This window comes from Hemiscyllium ocellatum, chromosome 43 (assembly GCF_020745735.1).
Source record: "Hemiscyllium ocellatum isolate sHemOce1 chromosome 43, sHemOce1.pat.X.cur, whole genome shotgun sequence".
Lineage (NCBI taxonomy): Eukaryota > Metazoa > Chordata > Chondrichthyes > Orectolobiformes > Hemiscylliidae > Hemiscyllium > Hemiscyllium ocellatum.
Window position 1 is genome coordinate 6976058 of NC_083443.1, and position 22670 is coordinate 6998727.

Genomic DNA, 22670 nt, shown 5'->3' on the forward strand with positions numbered 1-22670 from the left:
CACAAAAGAATACTATTCAAATGGGCATGGACACACTGCAACAATCCAGAACTCCAGGAGGCAAAACTGGAACACCTATTCAAGGGATTTAAGTGAAATGGGTACCTCATGAGCATTATCCTACAGTACTTACAGGACAAGCCCAAAGAAGCAAACCCTACATGACCAGACACGATAGTGACCATACCATACATCAAAGACATACCAAAGATAATCATTCAACTGCTCAGACTCCTAGGAATCTTCGTGGCCCCCAAATCGGCAACACCTTACACCAGCTCCTCACAAAGGTTGAAGACCCAACACCCACATCCAACAGGACAAACGCTCTCGACAAGATACTCTGCAAGGACTGTGAAAAACACGACATAGGGCAAACAGGAAGAAAACTGACCATTCAAGAGCACATACATCAGCTCGTCACTGCCAGACATGACCAGCACGTTCGCATTTCCAACCACCCAGGCAACAAAGGACACAAATTCAACTGGAATGATGTAACCATCCTAGCACAGGCAACACAGAGACACACCAGAGAGTTCTGTGAGCCCAGCACTCCAACCAAAACTCAATCAATAGACACATTGAACTGGACCCTGTCTACAAACCACACAGATACCGAACTAGAAGTACCAACAAACAGAGACATATAAATACCAGGTGGGACAGACCACCAATACCTTATCAAAGATGCACTGATGATGTCACCTAACGAGCCGACAAAAGGTTTGCAGATAAAAAGCACACTGGCTCGGCAAATAAATTCATGATGTCTGTCTAGTTTGTACTGGTCCCACATCAATGTCCACAAAATCTGAACTCCATCTCCCCCACACCATCTCTTTAGAGTCAACATGATACATGATGCAATGAGTGTTCTAATCCGTGATTGCTGGGGAGAGGTGTGCACAGTGCCAGAGTTAGTGAATGGTAGCCAACTGAGTGTGAGCTCTCAGATGGTGGCACATAATTGTGTGGAACGCAGAAGATCATTGGCCTTCTTCCTGCACCTGGACACAGCACTGACCTGGAATGCAAATCAGGTCCAGGCTGGCTGAGTCTGGCTTTTGTGGCTTCTGTGGTGTTAAGTTGCAAAGGTATAGTCCATCTCTCTATTAACACAGAATGGCATGGTGGCTCAGTGGTTAGCACTGCTGCCTCACAATGCCAGGGTTTGATTCCAGCCTTGGATGACTGTTTGTTTGTGTGGGGTTTGCACATTCTGACCATGTCTGTGTGGGTTTCCTCCGGGTGCTCCAGTTTCCTTCCACAAACCAAAGATGTACAGGTTAAGTGAATTGGCCATGCTAAGTTGCCCATAGTGTTCAAGGATGTATAGGGTAAAGTGCATTAGTTAGGGGTTAAATGTAGGGGAATGGGTGTAGGTTGGTTACCCTTTGTGGACCTGTTGGGCCAAATGGCCTGTTTCTCCACTGTCTGGATTCTATGATCATGTCCACCAACACCTCCAGATGCCTAGGGTCTCTGATTCAGGGATAAGCTGCCCTTTCCTCTGGGTCATGTCCTGAATGTAGCGGTTCGAGAACAATAGTATGGGGTGCAGATCCTGGCTTGGTGTGACTCAAGTGGGCAGCTGGACACTAAATGTGCACCATTAAATATTCTTGAGACATCCTCTCTGTTACAGCTCTCGCACTGGCAGCCGGCTTTACTAAAGCTCCCACCAATTAGCCTGTTGGCATTGGGAGCGCACCCACTGTCTTTAACCGAAGGGCAGGCTGGCACTCTGAACATGAATTGGCCACCTCGCCATAAATGTTGTTGCACACTGGGTGCAGATGCAATGTGGGGGTGTGGTTGGATGTGCCCATGGTAAGTCAGGGACCCCAATCTCAGAACAAGAATTAAGGTGCAAGTCTTTGAAGGACACAGTAAACCCAGAGGCAAAACTACTGCCACTTCCACAAAGCTGACTCTTTTAAAAGAAGATTGAGTGACATTTTCTTTCTACTTTATTGGTTAAACTTGGTTCTATGATTATGAAAAGGATTAACATACTTAAAATTTCCATCATTCAAGTGAGCTGATAAAGTCTGTACTAATGCAGAGTGTTCACAATCAGCTCCAATGTGAAATGCGACGCTGCGTGTGTTGTAGATTGAATGGATGAATTGCACAGAACGGAATCTTCTCAGCTCTTGGGGGATGTACACTGTTTCTTGAAGACTCTTTTAGATTCCTGTCCATCAATCTTAATGATCTACATTTTTAGGGGAAAGAATTTTAAAACAGCAGGGAATTAAAAGTCGGTTCTTAAAAATCCAAATACGTATCAGCATACCCCCTGATGGTGGGAATGAGCTCACAGGCACTCCCACTCTAGGTGGGAATGGGCTCAGAGACAGACACACTCTGCTGGTGCAAATGCCCCAGAGACATAGACTCCATTGTTGAACTATCAACAGACTGATCCCAGAGGAAAACGTTCAAGGTGGAATTCTGTCAGTAGCTGGGAAAAGAGGACTGGTCAGAATTTCCATGATGGATAACAACAGGTCGTTGAACAGGAACAAAGGGCCAAAACTGGAAGAAAGGTGAAGAGTACCAGCATAAACTCAGGGTTTTGGAGAAAGATATTGTTTGTTTACCAGGTTAGAGAAATGGATGGGGTATAGCGTGCGTGAGGAGAGAGGGTACAGGTTTAATGGGGTACAGATTGTGAGAGATCATGGGGAGTTGGATGGGTATAGTGTGTTAAAAAGGGTAGGAAGTTTAATGGGCTACAGATCCTGAGGGAGGGCAAGGAGTTATATGAGTAGAGTATGTGAGAAAGGGTGGGGAGTTTAGTGGGGTACAATGTGTGAGAGGATGGGGAGTTGAATAGTTAGTGTGTGTGAGAGTGTGGGATGTTACGAATATGGCGTGTGAGAGAGGGTGGGGAGTTTAATGGGGTACAGTGTGTGAGAGGGTGGGTAGTTGAATGGTTAGAGTGTGTGTGAGTGTCGAGAGTTATGAATATTGCGTGTGAGAGAGGATGGGAAGTTTAATGGTGTACAGTGTGTGAGAGGGTGTGGGGTTGAATGGTTAGAGTGTGTGTGTGAGAGTGTGGAGAGTTATGAATATTGCGTGTGAGAGAGGGTGGGGAGTTGAATGGTTAGAGTGTGTGTGAGAGTGTGAGGAGTTATGAATATTGCGTGTGAGAGAGGGTGGGGAATTTAATGGGGTACAGTGTGTGAGAGGGTGTGGAGTTGAATGGTTAGAGTGTGTGTGAGAGGGTGGAGAGTTATGAATATTGCACGTGAGAGAGGGTGGGGAGTTTAATGGGGTACAGTGTGAGTGAGAGAGTGGGGAGTTGAATGGGGGACAGTGTGTGTGAGAGAGTAGGTAGTTGAATGGGGGACAGTGTGTGTGAGAGGGTGGGGAGTTTAATGGGGGACAGTATGTGTGAGAGAGTGGGGAGTTGAATGGGGGACAGTGTGTGTGAGAGGGTGGGGAGTTTAATGGGGGACAGTGTGTGTGAGAGAGTAGATAGTTGAATGGGGGACAGTATGTGTGAGAGGGTGGGGAGTTTAATGGGGGACAGTATGTGTGAGAGGGTGGGAAGTTGGATGGTTACAGTGTGTGTGAGAGTGTAGGGAGTTATGAATATTGTGTGTGAGAGAGGATGGGGAACTTAAAGGGGTACAGTGTATGAGACAGGGTGGGGAGGTTAATAGGCTACAGTTTGTAAGAGGGTGAGGAGTTGGATACAGTTTGTGCGAGAGGGTTGGAGTTGCACGCGTATAGTGTGTGCGAGAGTGGGGAGTTAGATGGTTATAGTTTGCGTGAGAGAGTGGGGAGTTAGATGGGTATAATGTGTGCGAGAGTGGGGAGTTAGATGAGCATAGTTTGTGTGAGAGTGGGGAGTTGGATGGGTATAGTATGTGCGAGAGTGGGGAGTTAGATGGGTATAGTTGGTAAGAGATGGGGAGTTGGATGGGTATAGTGGGTGAGAGAGTGGGGAGTTGGATGGGTGTAGTGTGTAGGAGAGTGAGGGGTTAATGGGGAACAGTGTGGGAGAAGGCGAGGAGCTGGATGGGTATAGTGTGTGTGCGTGTGTGGGGGGTATTAGATGGGAAGAGTTTGAATGAGAAAGTGGGCAGTGGGATGGGTATCATGTGTGTGAGAGTAGGGAGTTGTTTGGGTATAGTGTGTGAGAGTGAGGAGTTAGATGCGTATAATGGGTGAGAGAGTGGGGAGTTGGATGGAGGTAGTGTGTGAGAGAGTGGGGAGTTGGATGGGTGTAGTGTGTGAGAGATGGGGAGTTGGACGGGTGTAGTGTGTGAGAGATGGGGAGTTGGATGTGTACAGTATGTGAGACTAGGGTGTTGGATGGGTACAGTGTAAGAGAGAGTGGGGTGTTGGATGGGTACAGTGTATGAGAGAGTGGAGTGTTGGATGAGTATAGTATGAGAGTGGGGAGTTGGATGGGTGTACTATGAGAGAGTGGGGAGTTGGATGGGTACAGTATGTGAGAGAGTGGGGAGTTGAATGGGTATAGTGTGTGAGAGAGTGGGGTGTTGGATAGGTACAGTATGTGAGAGAGTGGGGGTTGGATGGGTATAGTGTGTTGGATGCGTGTTGGATGGGTGTAGTGTGAGAGAGTGGGGTGTTGGATGGGTACAGTGTGTGAGAGAGTGGGGAGTTGGATGGGTATAGTGTGAGAGTGGGGAGTTGGATGGGTGTAGTGTGAGAGAATGGGATGTTGGATGGGTACAGTATGTGAGAGAGTGGGGTGTTGGATGGGTACAGTGTGTGAGAGAGTGGGGTATTGGATGGGTATAGTGTGTGAGAGAGTGGGGTGTTGGATGGGTGTAGTTTGAGAGTGTGGGGTGTTGGATATGTAGTGTGTGAGAGAGTGGGGAGTTGGATGGGTGTAGTGTGAGAGAGTGGGGTGTTGGATGGGTACAGTGTGTGAGAGAGTGGGGTGTTGGATGGGTATAGTGTGTTGGATGCATGTTGGATGGGTGTAGTGTGAGAGAGTGGGGTGTTGGATGGGTACAGTGTGTGAGAGAGTGGGGTGTTGGATGGGTATAGTGTGTGAGAGTGGGGTGTTGGATGGGTGTAGTTTGAGAGTGTGGGGTGTTGGAGATGTAGTGTGTGAGAGAGTGGGGAGTTGGATGGGTGTAGTATGAGAGAGTGGGTTGTTGGATGTGTATAGTATGTGTGAGAGATGGGAAGTTGGATGGATGTAGTGTGAGAGAGAGTGGGGTGTTGGATGGGTACAGTGTGTTGGATGCGTGTTGGATGGGTGTAGTGTGAGAGAGTGGGGTGTTGGATGGTACAGTATGTGAGAGAGTGGGGTGTTGGATGGGTGTAGTTTGAGAGAGTGGGGTGTTGGATGGGTACAGTGTGTTGGATGCGTGTTGGATGGGTGTAGTGTGAGAGAGTGGGGTGTTGGATGGGTACAGTATGTGAGAGAGTGGGGTATTGGATGGGTACAGTGTGTGAGAGAGTGGTGTGTTGGATGGGTGTAGTTTGAGAGTATGGGGTATTGGATATGTAGTGTGTGAGAGAGAGGGGAGTTGGATGGGTGTAGTATGAGAGAGTGGGTTGTTGGATGTGTATAGTATGTGTGAGAGATGGGGAGTTGGATGAATGTAGTGTGAGAGAGAGTGGGGTGTTGGATGGGTACAGTGTGTGAGAGAGTGGGGAGTTGGATATGTAGTGTGTGAGAGGATGGGGAGTTGGATGGGTGTAGTGTGAGAGAGTGAGGTGTTGGATGGGTACAGTGTGTGAGAGAGTGGGGTGTTGGATGAGTATAGTGTGTTGGATGCGTGTTGGATGGGTGTAGTGTGAGAGAGTGGGGTGTTGGATGGGTATAGTGTGAGAGTGAGGAGTTGGATGGGTGTAGTGTGAGAGAGTGGGGTGTTGGATGGGTACAGTGTGTGAGAGAGTGGGGAGTTGGATGGGTAGAGTGTGAGAGTGGGGAGTTGGATGGGTGTAGTGTGAGAGAGTGGGGTGTTGGATGGGTACAGTATGTGAGAGAGTGAGGTGTTGGATGGGTACAGTGTGTGAGAGAGTGGGGTATTGGATGGGTACAGTATGTGAGAGAGTGGGGTATTGGGTGGGTACAGTGTGTGAGAGAGTGGGGTGTTGGATGGGTACAGTGTGTGAGAGAGTGGGGAGTTGGATGGGTACAGTATGTGAGAGAGTGGGGTGTTGGATGGGTGTAGTTTGAGAGAGTGGGGTGTTGGATGGGTACAGTGAGTTGGATGCGTGTTGGATGGGTGTAGTGTGAGAGAGTGGGGTGTTGGATGAGTACAGTATGTGTGAGAGTGGGGTGTTGGATGGGTGTAGTTTGAGAGTGTGGGGTGTTGGATATGTAGTGTGTGAGAGAGTGGGGAGTTGGATGGGTACAGTATGTGAGAGAGTGGGGAGTTGGATGGGTATAGTGTGTGAGAGAGTGGGGTGTTGGATAGGTACAGTATGTGAGAGAGTGGGGTGTTGGATGGGTATAGTGTGTTGGATGCATGTTGGATGGGTATAGTGTGAGAGAGTGGGGTGTTGGATGGGTATATTGTGAGAGTGGGGAGTTGGATGGGTGTAGTGTGAGAGAATGGGATGTTGGATGGGTACAGTATGTGAGAGAGTGAGGTGTTGGATGGGTACAGTGTGTGAGAGAGTGGGGTGTTGGATGGGTACAGTGTGTGAGAGAGTGGGGTGTTGGATGGGTGTAGTTTGAGAGTGTGGGGTGTTGGATATGTAGTGTGTGAGAGAGTGGGGTGTTGGATGGGTGTAGTTTGAGAGTGTGGGGTGTTGGATATGTAGTGTGTGAGTGAGTGGGGAGTTGGATGGGTGTAGTGTGAGAGAGTGGGGTGTTGGATGGGTACAGTGTGTGAGAGAGTGGGGTGTTGGATGGGTATAGTGTGTTGGATGTGTGTTGGATGGGTGTAGTGTGAGAGAGTGGGGTGTTGGATGGGTACAGTATGTGAGAGAGTGGGGTGTTGGATGGGTATAGTGTGTGAGAGTGGGGTGTTGGATGGGTGTAGTTTGAGAGTGTGGGGTGTTGGATATGTAGTGTGTGAGAGAGTGGGGAGTTGGATGGGTACAGTATGTGAGAGAGTGGGGAGTTGGATGGGTATAGTGTGTGAGAGTGGGGTGTTGGATGGGTGTAGTTTGAGAGTGTGGGGTGTTGGATATGTAGTGTGTGAGAGAGTGGGGAGTTGGATGGGTACAGTATGTGAGAGAGTGGGGAGTTGGATGGGTATAGTGTGTGAGAGAGTGGGGTGTTGGATAGGTACAGTATGTGAGAGAGTGGGGTGTTGGATGGGTGTAGTGTGAGAGAATGGGATGTTGGATGGGTACAGTATGTGAGAGAGTGAGGTGTTGGATGGGTGTAGTTTGAGAGTGTGGGGTGTTGGATATGTAGTGTGTGAGAGAGTGGGGTGTTGGATGGGTGTAGTTTGAGAGTGTGGGGTGTTGGATATGTAGTGTGTGAGTGAGTGGGGAGTTGGATGGGTGTAGTGTGAGAGAGAGGGGTGTTGGATGGGTACAGTGTGTGAGAGAGTGGGGTGTTGGATGGGTATAGTGTGTTGGATGTGTGTTGGATGGGTGTAGTGTGAGAGAGTGGGGTGTTGGATGGGTGTAGTATGTGAGAGAGTGGGGTGTTGGATGGGTATAGTGTGTGAGAGTGGGGTGTTGGATGGGTGTAGTTTGAGAGTGTGGGGTGTTGGATATGTAGTGTGTGAGAGAGTGGGGAGTTGGATGGGTACAGTATGTGAGAGAGTGGGGAGTTGGATGGGTATAGTGTGTGAGAGAGTGGGGTGTTGGATAGGTACAGTATGTGAGAGAGTGGGGTGTTGGATGGGTATAGTGTGTTGGATGCATGTTGGATGGGTATAGTGTGAGAGAGTGGGGTGTTGGATGGGTACAGTGTGTGAGAGAGTGGGGTGTTGGATGGGTATAGTGTGAGAGTGGGGAGTTGGATGGGTGTAGTGTGAGAGAGTGGGGTGTTGGATGGGTACAGTATGTGAGAGAGTGGGGTGTTGGATGGGTACAGTGTGTGAGAGAGTGGGGTGTTGGATGGGTGTAGTTTGAGAGTGTGGGGTGTTGGATATGTAGTGTGTGAGAGAGTGGGGAGTTGGATGGGTGTAGTGTGAGAGAGTGGGGTGTTGGATGGGTATAGTGTGTTGGATGCATGTTGGATGGGTATAGTGTGAGAGAGTGGGGAGTTGGATGGGTATAGTGTGAGAGTGGGGAGTTGGATGGGTGTAGCGTGAGAGAATGGGATGTTGGATGGGTACAGTATGTGAGAGAGTGAGGTGTTGGATGGGTACAGTGTGTGAGAGAGTGGGGTGTTGGATGGGTGTAGTGTGAGAGTGTGGGGTGTTGGATATGTAGTGTGTGAGAGAGTGGGGAGTTGGATGGGTGTAGTGTGAGAGAGTGGGGTGTTGGATGGGTACAGTGTGTGAGAGAGTGGGGTGTTGGATGGGTATAGTGTGTTGGATGCGTGTTGGATGGGTGTAGTGTGAGAGAGTGGGGTGTTGGATGGGTACAGTGTGTGAGAGAGTGGGGTGTTGGATGGGTATAGTGTGTGAGAGTGGGGAGTTGGATGGGTGCAGTATGAGAGAGTGGGTTGTTGGATGTGTATAGTATGTGTGAGAGATGGGAAGTTGGATGGATGTAGTGTGAGAGAGAGTGGGGTGTTGGATGGGTATAGTGTGAGAGTGGGGAGTTGGATGGGTGTAGTGTGAGAGAGTGGGGTGTTGGATGGGTACAGTATGTGAGAGAGTGGGGTGTTGGATGGGTGTAGTTTGAGAGTGTGGGGTGTTGGATATGTAGTGTGTGAGAGAGTGGGGAGTTGGATGGGTACAGTATGTGAGAGAGTGGGGAGTTGGATGGGTATAGTGTGTGAGAGAGTGGGGTGTTGGATGGGTACAGTGTGTGAGAGAGTGGGGTGTTGGATGGGTACAGTGTGTGAGAGAGTGGTGTGTTGGATGGGTGTAGTTTGAGAGTGTGGGGTGTTGGATATGTAGTGTGTGAGAGAATGGGGAGTTGGATGGGTGTAGTGTGAGAGAGTGGGGTTTTGGATGGGTACAGTATGTGAGAGAGTGGGGTGTTGGATGGGTGTAGTTTGAGAGAGTGGGGTGTTGGATGGGTACAGTGTGTTGGATGCGTGTTGGATGGGTGTAGTGTGAGAGAGTGGGGTGTTGGATGGGTACAGTATGTGAGAGAGTGGGGTGTTGGATGGGTACAGTGTGAGAGAGTGGGGTGTTGGATAGGTACAGTATGTGAGAGAGTGGGGTGTTGGATGGGTGTAGTGTGAGAGAATGGGATGTTGGATGGGTACAGTATGTGAGAGAGTGGGGTGTTGGATGGGTGTAGTTTGAGAGTGTGGGGTGTTGGATATGTAGTGTGTGAGAGAGTGGGGTGTTGGATGGGTGTAGTTTGAGAGTGTGGGGTGTTGGATATGTAGTGTGTGAGTGAGTGGGGAGTTGGATGGGTGTAGTGTGAGAGAGAGGGGTGTTGGATGGGTACAGTGTGTGAGAGAGTGGGGTGTTGGATGGGTATAGTGTGTTGGATGTGTGTTGGATGGGTGTAGTGTGAGAGAGTGGGGTGTTGGATGGGTACAGTATGTGAGAGAGTGGGGTGTTGGATGGGTATAGTGTGTGAGAGTGGGGTGTTGGATGGGTGTAGTTTGAGAGTGTGGGGTGTTGGATATGTAGTGTGTGAGAGAGTGGGGAGTTGGATGGGTACAGTATGTGAGAGAGTGGGGTGTTGGATGGGTATAGTGTGTGAGAGAGTGGGGTGTTGGATGGGTACAGTATGTGAGAGAGTGGGGTGTTGGATGGGTATAGTGTGTTGGATGCATGTTGGATGGGTATAGTGTGAGAGAGTGGGGTGTTGGATGGGTACAGTGTGTGAGAGAGTGGGGAGTTGGATGGGTATAGTGTGAGAGTGGGGTGTTGGATGGGTGTAGTGTGAGAGAGTGGGATGTTGGATGGGTACAGTATGTGAGAGAGTGGGGTGTTGGATGGGTACAGTGTGTGAGAGAGTGGGGTGTTGGATGGGTGTAGTTTGAGAGTGTGGGGTGTTGGATATGTAGTGTGTGAGAGAGTGGGGAGTTGGATGGGTGTAGTGTGAGAGAGTGGGGTGTTGGATGGGTATAGTGTGTTGGATGCATGTTGGATGGGTATAGTGTGAGAGAGTGGGGTGTTGGATGGGTATAGTGTGAGAGAGTGGGGAGTTGGATGGGTATAGTGTGAGAGTGGGGAGTTGGATGGGTGTAGCGTGAGAGAATGGGATGTTGGATGGGTACAGTATGTGAGAGAGTGGGGTGTTGGATGGGTACAGTGTGTGAGAGAGTGGGGTGTTGGATGGGTGTAGTTTGAGAGTGTGAGGTGTTGGATATGTAGTGTGTGAGAGAGTGGGGAGTTGGATGGGTGTAGTGTGAGAGAGTGGGGTGTTGGATGGGTACAGTGTGTGAGAGAGTGGGGTGTTGGATGGGTATAGTGTGTTGGATGCGTGTTGGATGGGTGTAGTGTGAGAGAGTGGGGTGTTGGATGGGTACAGTGTGTGAGAGAGTGGGGTGTTGGATGGGTATAGTGTGTGAGAGTGGGGTGTTGGATGGGTGCAGTATGAGAGAGTGGGTTGTTGGATGTGTATAGTATGTGTGAGAGATGGGAAGTTGGATGGATGTAGTGTGAGAGAGAGTGGGGTGTTGGATGGGTATAGTGTGAGAGTGGGGAGTTGGATGGGTGTAGTGTGAGAGAGTGGGGTGTTGGATGGGTACAGTATGTGAGAGAGTGGGGTGTTGGATGGGTGTAGTTTGAGAGAGTGGGGTGTTGGATGGGTACAGTATGTGAGAGAGTGGGGTGTTGGATGGGTACAGTGTGTGAGAGAGTGGTGTGTTGGATGGGTGTAGTTTGAGAGTGTGGGGTGTTGGATATGTAGTGTGTGAGAGAATGGGGAGTTGGATGGGTACAGTATGTGAGAGAGTGGGGAGTTGGATGGGTATAGTGTGTGAGAGAGTGGGGTGTTGGATAGGTACAGTATGTGAGAGAGTGGGGTGTTGGATGGGTATAGTGTGTTGGATGCATGTTGGATGGGTATAGTGTGAGAGAGTGGGGTGTTGGATGGGTATATTGTGAGAGTGGGGAGTTGGATGGGTGTAGTGTGAGAGAATGGGATGTTGGATGGGTACAGTATGTGAGAGAGTGAGGTGTTGGATGGGTACAGTGTGTGAGAGAGTGGGGTGTTGGATGGGTACAGTGTGTGAGAGAGTGGGGTGTTGGATGGGTGTAGTTTGAGAGTGTGGGGTGTTGGATATGTAGTGTGTGAGAGAGTGGGGTGTTGGATGGGTGTAGTTTGAGAGTGTGGGGTGTTGGATATGTAGTGTGTGAGTGAGTGGGGAGTTGGATGGGTGTAGTGTGAGAGAGTGGGGTGTTGGATGGGTACAGTGTGTGAGAGCGTGGGGTGTTGGATGGGTATAGTGTGTTGGATGTGTGTTGGATGGGTGTAGTGTGAGAGAGTGGGGTGTTGGATGGGTACAGTATGTGAGAGAGTGGGGTGTTGGATGGGTATAGTGTGTGAGAGTGGGGTGTTGGATGGGTGTAGTTTGAGAGTGTGGGGTGTTGGATATGTAGTGTGTGAGAGAGTGGGGAGTTGGATGGGTACAGTATGTGAGAGAGTGGGGAGTTGGATGGGTATAGTGTGTGAGAGTGGGGTGTTGGATGGGTGTAGTTTGAGAGTGTGGGGTGTTGGATATGTAGTGTGTGAGAGAGTGGGGAGTTGGATGGGTACAGTATGTGAGAGAGTGGGGTGTTGGATGGGTATAGTGTGTGAGAGAGTGGGGTGTTGGATAGGTACAGTATGTGAGAGAGTGGGGTGTTGGATGGGTGTAGTGTGAGAGAATGGGATGTTGGATGGGTACAGTATGTGAGAGAGTGAGGTGTTGGATGGGTGTAGTTTGAGAGTGTGGGGTGTTGGATATGTAGTGTGTGAGAGAGTGGGGTGTTGGATGGGTGTAGTTTGAGAGTGTGGGGTGTTGGATATGTAGTGTGTGAGTGAGTGGGGAGTTGGATGGGTGTAGTGTGAGAGAGAGGGGTGTTGGATGGGTACAGTGTGTGAGAGAGTGGGGTGTTGGATGGGTATAGTGTGTTGGATGTGTGTTGGATGGGTGTAGTGTGAGAGAGTGGGGTGTTGGATGGGTGTAGTATGTGAGAGAGTGGGGTGTTGGATGGGTATAGTGTGTGAGAGTGGGGTGTTGGATGGGTGTAGTTTGAGAGTGTGGGGTGTTGGATATGTAGTGTGTGAGAGAGTGGGGAGTTGGATGGGTACAGTATGTGAGAGAGTGGGGAGTTGGATGGGTATAGTGTGTGAGAGAGTGGGGTGTTGGATAGGTACAGTATGTGAGAGAGTGGGGTGTTGGATGGGTATAGTGTGTTGGATGCATGTTGGATGGGTATAGTGTGAGAGAGTGGGGTGTTGGATGGGTACAGTGTGTGAGAGAGTGGGGTGTTGGATGGGTATAGTGTGAGAGTGGGGAGTTGGATGGGTGTAGTGTGAGAGAATGGGATGTTGGATGGGTACAGTATGTGAGAGAGTGGGGTGTTGGATGGGTACAGTGTGTGAGAGAGTGGGGTGTTGGATGGGTGTAGTTTGAGAGTGTGGGGTGTTGGATATGTAGTGTGTGAGAGAGTGGGGAGTTGGATGGGTGTAGTGTGAGAGAGTGGGGTGTTGGATGGGTATAGTGTGTTGGATGCATGTTGGATGGGTATAGTGTGAGAGAGTGGGGAGTTGGATGGGTATAGTGTGAGAGTGGGGAGTTGGATGGGTGTAGCGTGAGAGAATGGGATGTTGGATGGGTACAGTATGTGAGAGAGTGAGGTGTTGGATGGGTACAGTGTGTGAGAGAGTGGGGTGTTGGATGGGTGTAGTTTGAGAGTGTGAGGTGTTGGATATGTAGTGTGTGAGAGAGTGGGGAGTTGGATGGGTGTAGTGTGAGAGAGTGGGGTGTTGGATGGGTACAGTGTGTGAGAGAGTGGGGTGTTGGATGGGTATAGTGTGTTGGATGCGTGTTGGATGGGTGTAGTGTGAGAGAGTGGGGTGTTGGATGGGTACAGTGTGTGAGAGAGTGGGGTGTTGGATGGGTATAGTGTGTGAGAGTGGGGTGTTGGATGGGTGCAGTATGAGAGAGTGGGTTGTTGGATGTGTATAGTATGTGTGAGAGATGGGAAGTTGGATGGATGTAGTGTGAGAGAGAGTGGGGTGTTGGATGGGTATAGTGTGAGAGTGGGGAGTTGGATGGGTGTAGTGTGAGAGAGTGGGGTGTTGGATGGGTACAGTATGTGAGAGAGTGGGGTGTTGGATGGGTGTAGTTTGAGAGTGTGGGGTGTTGGATATGTAGTGTGTGAGAGAGTGGGGAGTTGGATGGGTACAGTATGTGAGAGAGTGGGGAGTTGGATGGGTATAGTGTGTGAGAGAGTGGGGTGTTGGATGGGTACAGTGTGTGAGAGAGTGGGGTGTTGGATGGGTACAGTGTGTGAGAGAGTGGTGTGTTGGATGGGTGTAGTGTGAGAGTGTGGGGTGTTGGATATGTAGTGTGTGAGAGAATGGGGAGTTGGATGGGTGTAGTGTGTGAGAGAGTGGGGTTTTGGATGGGTACAGTATGTGAGAGAGTGGGGTGTTGGATGGGTGTAGTTTGAGAGAGTGGGGTGTTGGATGGGTACAGTGTGTTGGATGCGTGTTGGATGGGTGTAGTGTGAGAGAGTGGGGTGTTGGATGGGTACAGTATGTGAGAGAGTGGGGTGTTGGATGGGTACAGTGTGAGAGAATGGGATGTTGGATAGGTACAGTATGTGAGAGAGTGGGGTGTTGGATGGGTGTAGTGTGAGAGAATGGGATGTTGGATGGGTACAGTATGTGAGAGAGTGGGGTGTTGGATGGGTGTAGTTTGAGAGTGTGGGGTGTTGGATATGTAGTGTGTGAGAGAGTGGGGTGTTGGATGGGTGTAGTTTGAGAGTGTGGGGTGTTGGATATGTAGTGTGTGAGTGAGTGGGGAGTTGGATGGGTGTAGTGTGAGAGAGAGGGGTGTTGGATGGGTACAGTGTGTGAGAGAGTGGGGTGTTGGATGGGTATAGTGTGTTGGATGTGTGTTGGATGGGTGTAGTGTGAGAGAGTGGGGTGTTGGATGGGTACAGTATGTGAGAGAGTGGGGTGTTGGATGGGTATAGTGTGTGAGAGTGGGGTGTTGGATGGGTGTAGTTTGAGAGTGTGGGGTGTTGGATATGTAGTGTGTGAGAGAGTGGGGAGTTGGATGGGTACAGTATGTGAGAGAGTGGGGTGTTGGATGGGTATAGTGTGTGAGAGAGTGGGGTGTTGGATAGGTACAGTATGTGAGAGAGTGGGGTGTTGGATGGGTATAGTGTGTTGGATGCATGTTGGATGGGTATAGTGTGAGAGAGTGGGGTGTTGGATGGGTACAGTGTGTGAGAGAGTGGGGAGTTGGATGGGTATAGTGTGAGAGTGGGGAGTTGGATGGGTGTAGTGTGAGAGAATGGGATGTTGGATGGGTACAGTATGTGAGAGAGTGGGGTGTTGGATGGGTACAGTGTGTGAGAGAGTGGGGTATTGGATGGGTGTAGTTTGAGAGTGTGGGGTGTTGGATATGTAGTGTGTGAGAGAGTGGGGAGTTGGATGGGTGTAGTGTGAGAGAGTGGGGTGTTGGATGGGTATAGTGTGTTGGATGCATGTTGGATGGGTATAGTGTGAGAGAGTGGGGTGTTGGATGGGTATAGTGTGAGAGAGTGGGGAGTTGGATGGGTATAGTGTGAGAGTGGGGAGTTGGATGGGTGTAGCGTGAGAGAATGGGATGTTGGATGGGTACAGTATGTGAGAGAGTGAGGTGTTGGATGGGTACAGTGTGTGAGAGAGTGGGGTGTTGGATGGGTGTAGTTTGAGAGTGTGGGGTGTTGGATATGTAGTGTGTGAGAGAGTGGGGAGTTGGATGGGTGTAGTGTGAGAGAGTGGGGTGTTGGATGGGTACAGTGTGTGAGAGAGTGGGGTGTTGGATGGGTATAGTGTGTTGGATGCGTGTTGGATGGGTGTAGTGTGAGAGAGTGGGGTGTTGGATGGGTACAGTGTGTGAGAGAGTGGGGTGTTGGATGGGTATAGTGTGTGAGAGTGGGGAGTTGGATGGGTGCAGTATGAGAGAGTGGGTTGTTGGATGTGTATAGTATGTGTGAGAGATGGGAAGTTGGATGGATGTAGTGTGAGAGAGAGTGGGGTGTTGGATGGGTATAGTGTGAGAGTGGGGAGTTGGATGGGTGTAGTGTGAGAGAGTGGGGTGTTGGATGGGTACAGTATGTGAGAGAGTGGGGTGTTGGATGGGTGTAGTTTGAGAGAGTGGGGTGTTGGATGGGTACAGTATGTGAGAGAGTGGGGTGTTGGATGGGTACAGTGTGTGAGAGAGTGGTGTGTTGGATGGGTGTAGTTTGAGAGTGTGGGGTGTTGGATATGTAGTGTGTGAGAGAATGGGGAGTTGGATGGGTACAGTATGTGAGAGAGTGGGGAGTTGGATGGGTATAGTGTGTGAGAGAGTGGGGTGTTGGATAGGTACAGTATGTGAGAGAGTGGGGTGTTGGATGGGTATAGTGTGTTGGATGCATGTTGGATGGGTATAGTGTGAGAGAGTGGGGTGTTGGATGGGTATATTGTGAGAGTGGGGAGTTGGATGGGTGTAGTGTGAGAGAATGGGATGTTGGATGGGTACAGTATGTGAGAGAGTGGGGTGTTGGATGGGTACAGTGTGTGAGAGAGTGGGGTGTTGGATGGGTACAGTGTGTGAGAGAGTGGGGTGTTGGATGGGTGTAGTTTGAGAGTGTGGGGTGTTGGATATGTAGTGTGTGAGAGAGTGGGGTGTTGGATGGGTGTAGTTTGAGAGTGTGGGGTGTTGGATATGTAGTGTGTGAGTGAGTGGGGAGTTGGATGGGTGTAGTGTGAGAGAGTGGGGTGTTGGATGGGTACAGTGTGTGAGAGAGTGGGGTGTTGGATGGGTATAGTGTGTTGGATGTGTGTTGGATGGGTGTAGTGTGAGAGAGTGGGGTGTTGGATGGGTACAGTATGTGAGAGAGTGGGGTGTTGGATGGGTATAGTGTGTGAGAGTGGGGTGTTGGATGGGTGTAGTTTGAGAGTGTGGGGTGTTGGATATGTAGTGTGTGAGAGAGTGGGGAGTTGGATGGGTACAGTATGTGAGAGAGTGGGGAGTTGGATGGGTATAGTGTGTGAGAGTGGGGTGTTGGATGGGTGTAGTTTGAGAGTGTGGGGTGTTGGATATGTAGTGTGTGAGAGAGTGGGGTGTTGGATGGGTACAGTATGTGAGAGAGTGGGGAGTTGGATGGGTATAGTGTGTGAGAGAGTGGGGTGTTGGATAGGTACAGTATGTGAGAGAGTGGGGTGTTGGATGGGTGTAGTGTGAGAGAGTGGGGTGTTGGATGGGTACAGTATGTGAGAGAGTGGGGTGTTGGATGGGTGTAGTTTGAGAGTGTGGGGTGTTGGATATGTAGTGTGTGAGAGAGTGGGGTGTTGGATGGGTGTAGTTTGAGAGTGTGGGGTGTTGGATATGTAGTGTGTGAGTGAGTGGGGAGTTGGATGGGTGTAGTGTGAGAGAGAGGGGTGTTGGATGGGTACAGTGTGTGAGAGAGTGGGGTGTTGGATGGGTATAGTGTGTTGGATGTGTGTTGGATGGGTGTAGTGTGAGAGAGTGGGGTGTTGGATGGGTGTAGTATGTGAGAGAGTGGGGTGTTGGATGGGTATAGTGTGTGAGAGTGGGGTGTTGGATGGGTGTAGTTTGAGAGTGTGGGGTGTTGGATATGTAGTGTGTGAGAGAGTGGGGAGTTGGATGGGTACAGTATGTGAGAGAGTGGGGAGTTGGATGGGTATAGTGTGTGAGAGAGTGGGGTGTTGGATAGGTACAGTATGTGAGAGAGTGGGGTGTTGGATGGGTATAGTGTGTTGGATGCATGTTGGATGGGTATAGTGTGAGAGAGTGGGGTGTTGGATGGGTACAGTGTGTGAGAGAGTGGGGTGTTGGATGGGTATAGTGTGAGAGTGGGGAGTTGGATGGGTGTAGTGTGAGAGAATGGGATGTTGGATGGGTACAGTATGTGAGAGAGTGGGGTGTTGGATGGGTACAGTGTGTGAGAGAGTGGGGTGTTGGATGGGTGTAGTTTGAGAGTGTGGGGTGTTGGATATGTAGTGTGTGAGAGAGTGGGGAGTTGGATGGGTGTAGTGTGAGAGAGTGGGGTGTTGGATGGGTATAGTGTGTTGGATGCATGTTGGATGGGTATAGTGTGAGAGAGTGGGGAGTTGGATGGGTATAGTGTGAGAGTGGGGAGTTGGATGGGTGTAGCGTGAGAGAATGGGATGTTGGATGGGTACAGTATGTGAGAGAGTGGGGTGTTGGATGGGTACAGTGTGTGAGAGAGTGGGGTGTTGGATGGGTGTAGTTTGAGAGTGTGGGGTGTTGGATATGTAGTGTGTGAGAGAGTGGGGAGTTGGATGGGTGTAGTGTGAGAGAGTGGGGTGTTGGATGGGTACAGTGTGTGAGAGAGTGGGGTGTTGGATGGGTATAGTGTGTTGGATGCGTGTTGGATGGGTGTAGTGTGAGAGAGTGGGGTGTTGGATGGGTACAGTGTGTGAGAGAGTGGGGTGTTGGATGGGTATAGTGTGTGAGAGTGGGGAGTTGGATGGGTGCAGTATGAGAGAGTGGGTTGTTGGATGTGTATAGTATGTGTGAGAGATGGGAAGTTGGATGGATGTAGTGTGAGAGAGAGTGGGGTGTTGGATGGGTATAGTGTGAGAGTGGGGAGTTGGATGGGTGTAGTGTGAGAGAGTGGGGTGTTGGATGGGTACAGTATGTGAGAGAGTGGGGTGTTGGATGGGTGTAGTTTGAGAGTGTGGGGTGTTGGATATGTAGTGTGTGAGAGAGTGGGGAGTTGGATGGGTACAGTATGTGAGAGAGTGGGGAGTTGGATGGGTATAGTGTGTGAGAGAGTGGGGTGTTGGATGGGTACAGTGTGTGAGAGAGTGGGGTGTTGGATGGGTTCAGTGTGTGAGAGAGTGGGGTGTTGGATGGGTGTAGTTTGAGAGAGTGGGGTGTTGGATATGTAGTGTGTGAGAGAATGGGGAGTTGGATGGGTGTAGTGTGAGAGAGAGTGGGGTGTTGGATGGGTACAGTATGTGAGAGAGTGGGGTGTTGGATGGGTGTAGTTTGAGAGAGTGGGGTGTTGGATGGGTACAGTGTGTTGGATGCGTGTTGGATGGGTGTAGTGTGAGAGAGTGGGGTGTTGGATGGGTACAGTATGTGAGAGAGTGGGGTGTTGGATGGGTACAGTGTGAGAGAATGGGATGTTGGATAGGTACAGTATGTGAGAGAGTGGGGTGTTGGATGGGTGTAGTGTGAGAGAATGGGATGTTGGATGGGTACAGTATGTGAGAGAGTGAGGTGTTGGATGGGTGTAGTTTGAGAGTGTGGGGTGTTGGATATGTAGTGTGTGAGAGAGTGGGGTGTTGGATGGGTGTAGTTTGAGAGTGTGGGGTGTTGGATATGTAGTGTGTGAGTGAGTGGGGAGTTGGATGGGTGTAGTGTGAGAGAGAGGGGTGTTGGATGGGTACAGTGTGTGAGAGAGTGGGGTGTTGGATGGGTATAGTGTGTTGGATGTGTGTTGGATGGGTGTAGTGTGAGAGAGTGGGGTGTTGGATGGGTACAGTATGTGAGAGAGTGGGGTGTTGGATGGGTATAGTGTGTGAGAGTGGGGTGTTGGATGGGTGTAGTTTGAGAGTGTGGGGTGTTGGATATGTAGTGTGTGAGAGAGTGGGGAGTTGGATGGGTACAGTATGTGAGAGAGTGGGGAGTTGGATGGGTATAGTGTGTGAGAGAGTGGGGTGTTGGATAGGTACAGTATGTGAGAGAGTGGGGTGTTGGATGGGTATAGTGTGTTGGATGCATGTTGGATGGGTATAGTGTGAGAGAGTGGGGTGTTGGATGGGTACAGTGTGTGAGAGAGTGGGGAGTTGGATGGGTATAGTGTGAGAGTGGGGAGTTGGATGGGTGTAGTGTGAGAGAATGGGATGTTGGATGGGTACAGTATGTGAGAGAGTGGGGTGTTGGATGGGTACAGTGTGTGAGAGAGTGGGGTATTGGATGGGTGTAGTTTGAGAGTGTGGGGTGTTGGATATGTAGTGTGTGAGAGAGTGGGGAGTTGGATGGGTGTAGTGTGAGAGAGTGGGGTGTTGGATGGGTATAGTGTGTTGGATGCATGTTGGATGGGTATAGTGTGAGAGAGTGGGGTGTTGGATGGGTACAGTGTGTGAGAGAGTGGGGAGTTGGATGGGTATAGTGTGAGAGTGGGGAGTTGGATGGGTGTAGCGTGAGAGAATGGGATGTTGGATGGGTACAGTATGTGAGAGAGTGAGGTGTTGGATGGGTACAGTGTGTGAGAGAGTGGGGTGTTGGATGGGTGTAGTTTGAGAGTGTGAGGTGTTGGATATGTAGTGTGTGAGAGAGTGGGGAGTTGGATGGGTGTAGTGTGAGAGAGTGGGGTGTTGGATGGGTACACTGTGTGAGAGAGTGGGGTGTTGGATGGGTATAGTGTGTTGGATGCGTGTTGGATGGGTGTAGTGTGAGAGAGTGGGGTGTTGGATGGGTACAGTGTGTGAGAGAGTGGGGTGTTGGATGGGTATAGTGTGTGAGAGTGGGGAGTTGGATGGGTGCAGTATGAGAGAGCGGGTTGTTGGATGTGTATAGTATGTGTGAGAGATGGGAAGTTGGATGGATGTAGTGTGAGAGAGAGTGGGGTGTTGGATGGGTATAGTGTGAGAGTGGGGAGTTGGATGGGTGTAGTGTGAGAGAGTGGGGTGTTGGATGGGTACAGTATGTGAGAGAGTGGGGTGTTGGATGGGTGTAGTTTGAGAGAGTGGGGTGTTGGATGGGTACAGTATGTGAGAGAGTGGGGTGTTGGATGGGTACAGTGTGTGAGAGAGTGGTGTGTTGGATGGGTGTAGTTTGAGAGTGTGGGGTGTTGGATATGTAGTGTGTGAGAGAATGGGGAGTTGGATGGGTGTAGTGTGAGAGAGAGTGGGGTTTTGGATGGGTACAGTATGTGAGAGAGTGGGGTGTTGGATGGGTGTAGTTTGAGAGAGTGGGGTGTTGGATGGGTACAGTGTGTTGGATGCGTGTTGGATGGGTGTAGTGTGAGAGAGTGGGGTGTTGGATGGGTACAGTATGTGAGAGAGTGGGGTGTTGGATGGGTACAGTGTGTGAGAGCGTGGTGTGTTGGATGGGTGTAGTTTGAGAGTGTGGGGTGTTGGATATGTAGTGTGTGAGAGAGTGGGGAGTTGGATGGGTGTAGTGTGAGAGAGTGGGGTGTTGGATGGGTACACTGTGTGTGAGAGTGGGGAGTTGGATGGGTGTAGCGTGAGAGAATGGGATGTTGGATGGGTACAGTATGTGAGAGAGTGAGGTGTTGGATGGGTACAGTGTGTGAGAGAGTGGGGTGTTGGATGGGTGTAGTTTGAGAGTGTGAGGTGTTGGATATGTAGTGTGTGAGAGAGTGGGGAGTTGGATGGGTGTAGTGTGAGAGAGTGGGGTGTTGGATGGGTACACTGTGTGAGAGAGTGGGGTGTTGGATGGGTATAGTGTGTTGGATGCGTGTTGGATGGGTGTAGTGTGAGAGAGTGGGGTGTTGGATGGGTACAGTGTGTGAGAGAGTGGGGTGTTGGATGGGTATAGTGTGTGAGAGTGGGGAGTTGGATGGGTGCAGTATGAGAGAGTGGGTTGTTGGATGTGTATAGTATGTGTGAGAGATGGGAAGTTGGATGGATGTAGTGTGAGAGAGAGTGGGGTGTTGGATGGGTATAGTGTGAGAGTGGGGAGTTGGATGGGTGTAGTGTGAGTGAGTGGGGTGTTGGATGGGTACAGTATGTGAGAGAGTGGGGTGTTGGATGGGTGTAGTTTGAGAGAGTGGGGTGTTGGATGGGTACAGTATGTGAGAGAGTGGGGTGTTGGATGGGTACAGTGTGTGAGAGAGTGGTGTGTTGGATGGGTGTAGTTTGAGAGTGTGGGGTGTTGGATATGTAGTGTGTGAGAGAATGGGGAGTTGGATGGGTGTAGTGTGAGAGAGAGTGGGGTTTTGGATGGGTACAGTATGTGAGAGAGTGGGGTGTTGGATGGGTGTAGTTTGAGAGAGTGGGGTGTTGGATGGGTACAGTGTGTTGGATGCGTGTTGGATGGGTGTAGTGTGAGAGAGTGGGGTGTTGGATGGGTACAGTATGTGAGAGAGTGGGGTGTTGGATGGGTACAGTGTGTGAGAGCGTGGTGTGTTGGATGGGTGTAGTTTGAGAGTGTGGGGTGTTGGATATGTAGTGTGTGAGAGAATGGGGAGTTGGATGGGTATAGTGTGAGAGTGGGGAGTTGGATGGGTGTAGTGCGAGAGTGTGGGGTGTTGGATGGGTACAGTATGTGAGAGAGTGGGGTGTTGGATGGGTGTAGTTTGAGAGAGTGGGGTGTTGGATGGGTACAGTGTGTTGGATGCGTGTTGGATGGGTGTAGTGTGTGAGAGTGGGGTGTTGGATGGGTACAGTATGTGAGAGAGTGGGGTGTTGGATGGGTGTAATTTGAGAGTGTGGGGTGTTGGATATGTAGTGTGTGAGAGAGAGGGGAGTTGGATGGGTGTAGTATGAGAGAGTTGGTTGTTGGATGTGTACAGTATGTGTGAGAGATGGGGAGTTGGATGGATGTAGTGTGAGAGAGAGTGGGGTGTTGGATGGGTACAGTGTGTGAGAGAGTGGGGTGTTGGATATGTAGTGTGTGAGAGGATGGGGAGTTGGATGGGTGTAGTGTGAGAGAGTGAGGTGTTGGATGGGTACAGTGTGTGAGAGAGTGGGGTGTTGGATGAGTATAGTGTGTTGGATGCGTGTTGGATGGGTATAGTGTGAGAGTGAGGAGTTGGATGGGTGTAGTGTGAGAGAGTGGGGTGTTGGATGGGTACAGTATGTGAGAGAGTGGGGTGTTGGATGGGTACAGAGTGTGAGAGAGTGGGGTGTTGGATGGGTACAGTGTGTGAGAGAGTGGGGAGTTGGATGGGTATAGTGTGAGAGTGGGGAGTTGGATGGGTGTAGTGTGAGAGAGTGGGGTGTTGGATGGGTACAGTATGTGAGAGAGTGAGGTGTTGGATGCGTACAGTGTGTGAGAGAGTGGGGTATTGGATGGGTACAGTATGTGAGAGAGTGGGGTGTTGGATGGGTACAGTGTGAGAGAGTGGGGTATTGGATGGGTACAGTGTGTGAGAGAGTGGGGTGTTGGATGGGTACAGTGTGTGAGAGAGTGGGGAGTTGGATGGGTACAGTGTGTGAGAGAGTGGGGTGTTGGATGGGTGTAGTTTGAGAGAGTGGGGTGTTGGATGGATACAGTATGTAGAGAGTATGGTGTTGGATGGGTACAGTGTGTGAGAGAGTGGGGTGTTGGATGGGTACAGTGTGTGAGAGAGTGGGGTATTGGATGGGTGTAGTGTGAGAGAGTGGGGTGTTGGATGGGTGTAGTGTGAGAGAGTGGGGTGTTGGATGGGTACAGTGTGTGAGAGAGTGGGGTGTTGGATGGGTACAGTGAGTTGGATGCGTGTTGGATGGGTGTAGTGTGAGAGAGTGGGGTGTTGGATGGGTACAGTATG

The 22670-nt window shown here is 50.3% G+C and overlaps 1 protein-coding gene across 1 annotated transcript in view; it reads right to left on the reverse strand.

The window, feature by feature from the left end:
- Positions 1–1950: 1950 nt before the first annotated feature.
- LOC132835049 (fatty acid-binding protein, intestinal-like) overlaps positions 1951–22670 on the reverse strand; it is a 52461-nt gene continuing 31741 nt past the window's right edge. Inside the window, exon 5 of the mRNA XM_060854309.1 lies at positions 1951–2221. Coding sequence (XP_060710292.1) covers positions 2153–2221 — 69 coding nt within the window. The 3' untranslated portion in view covers positions 1951–2152. The remainder of the gene's footprint in view (positions 2222–22670) is intronic.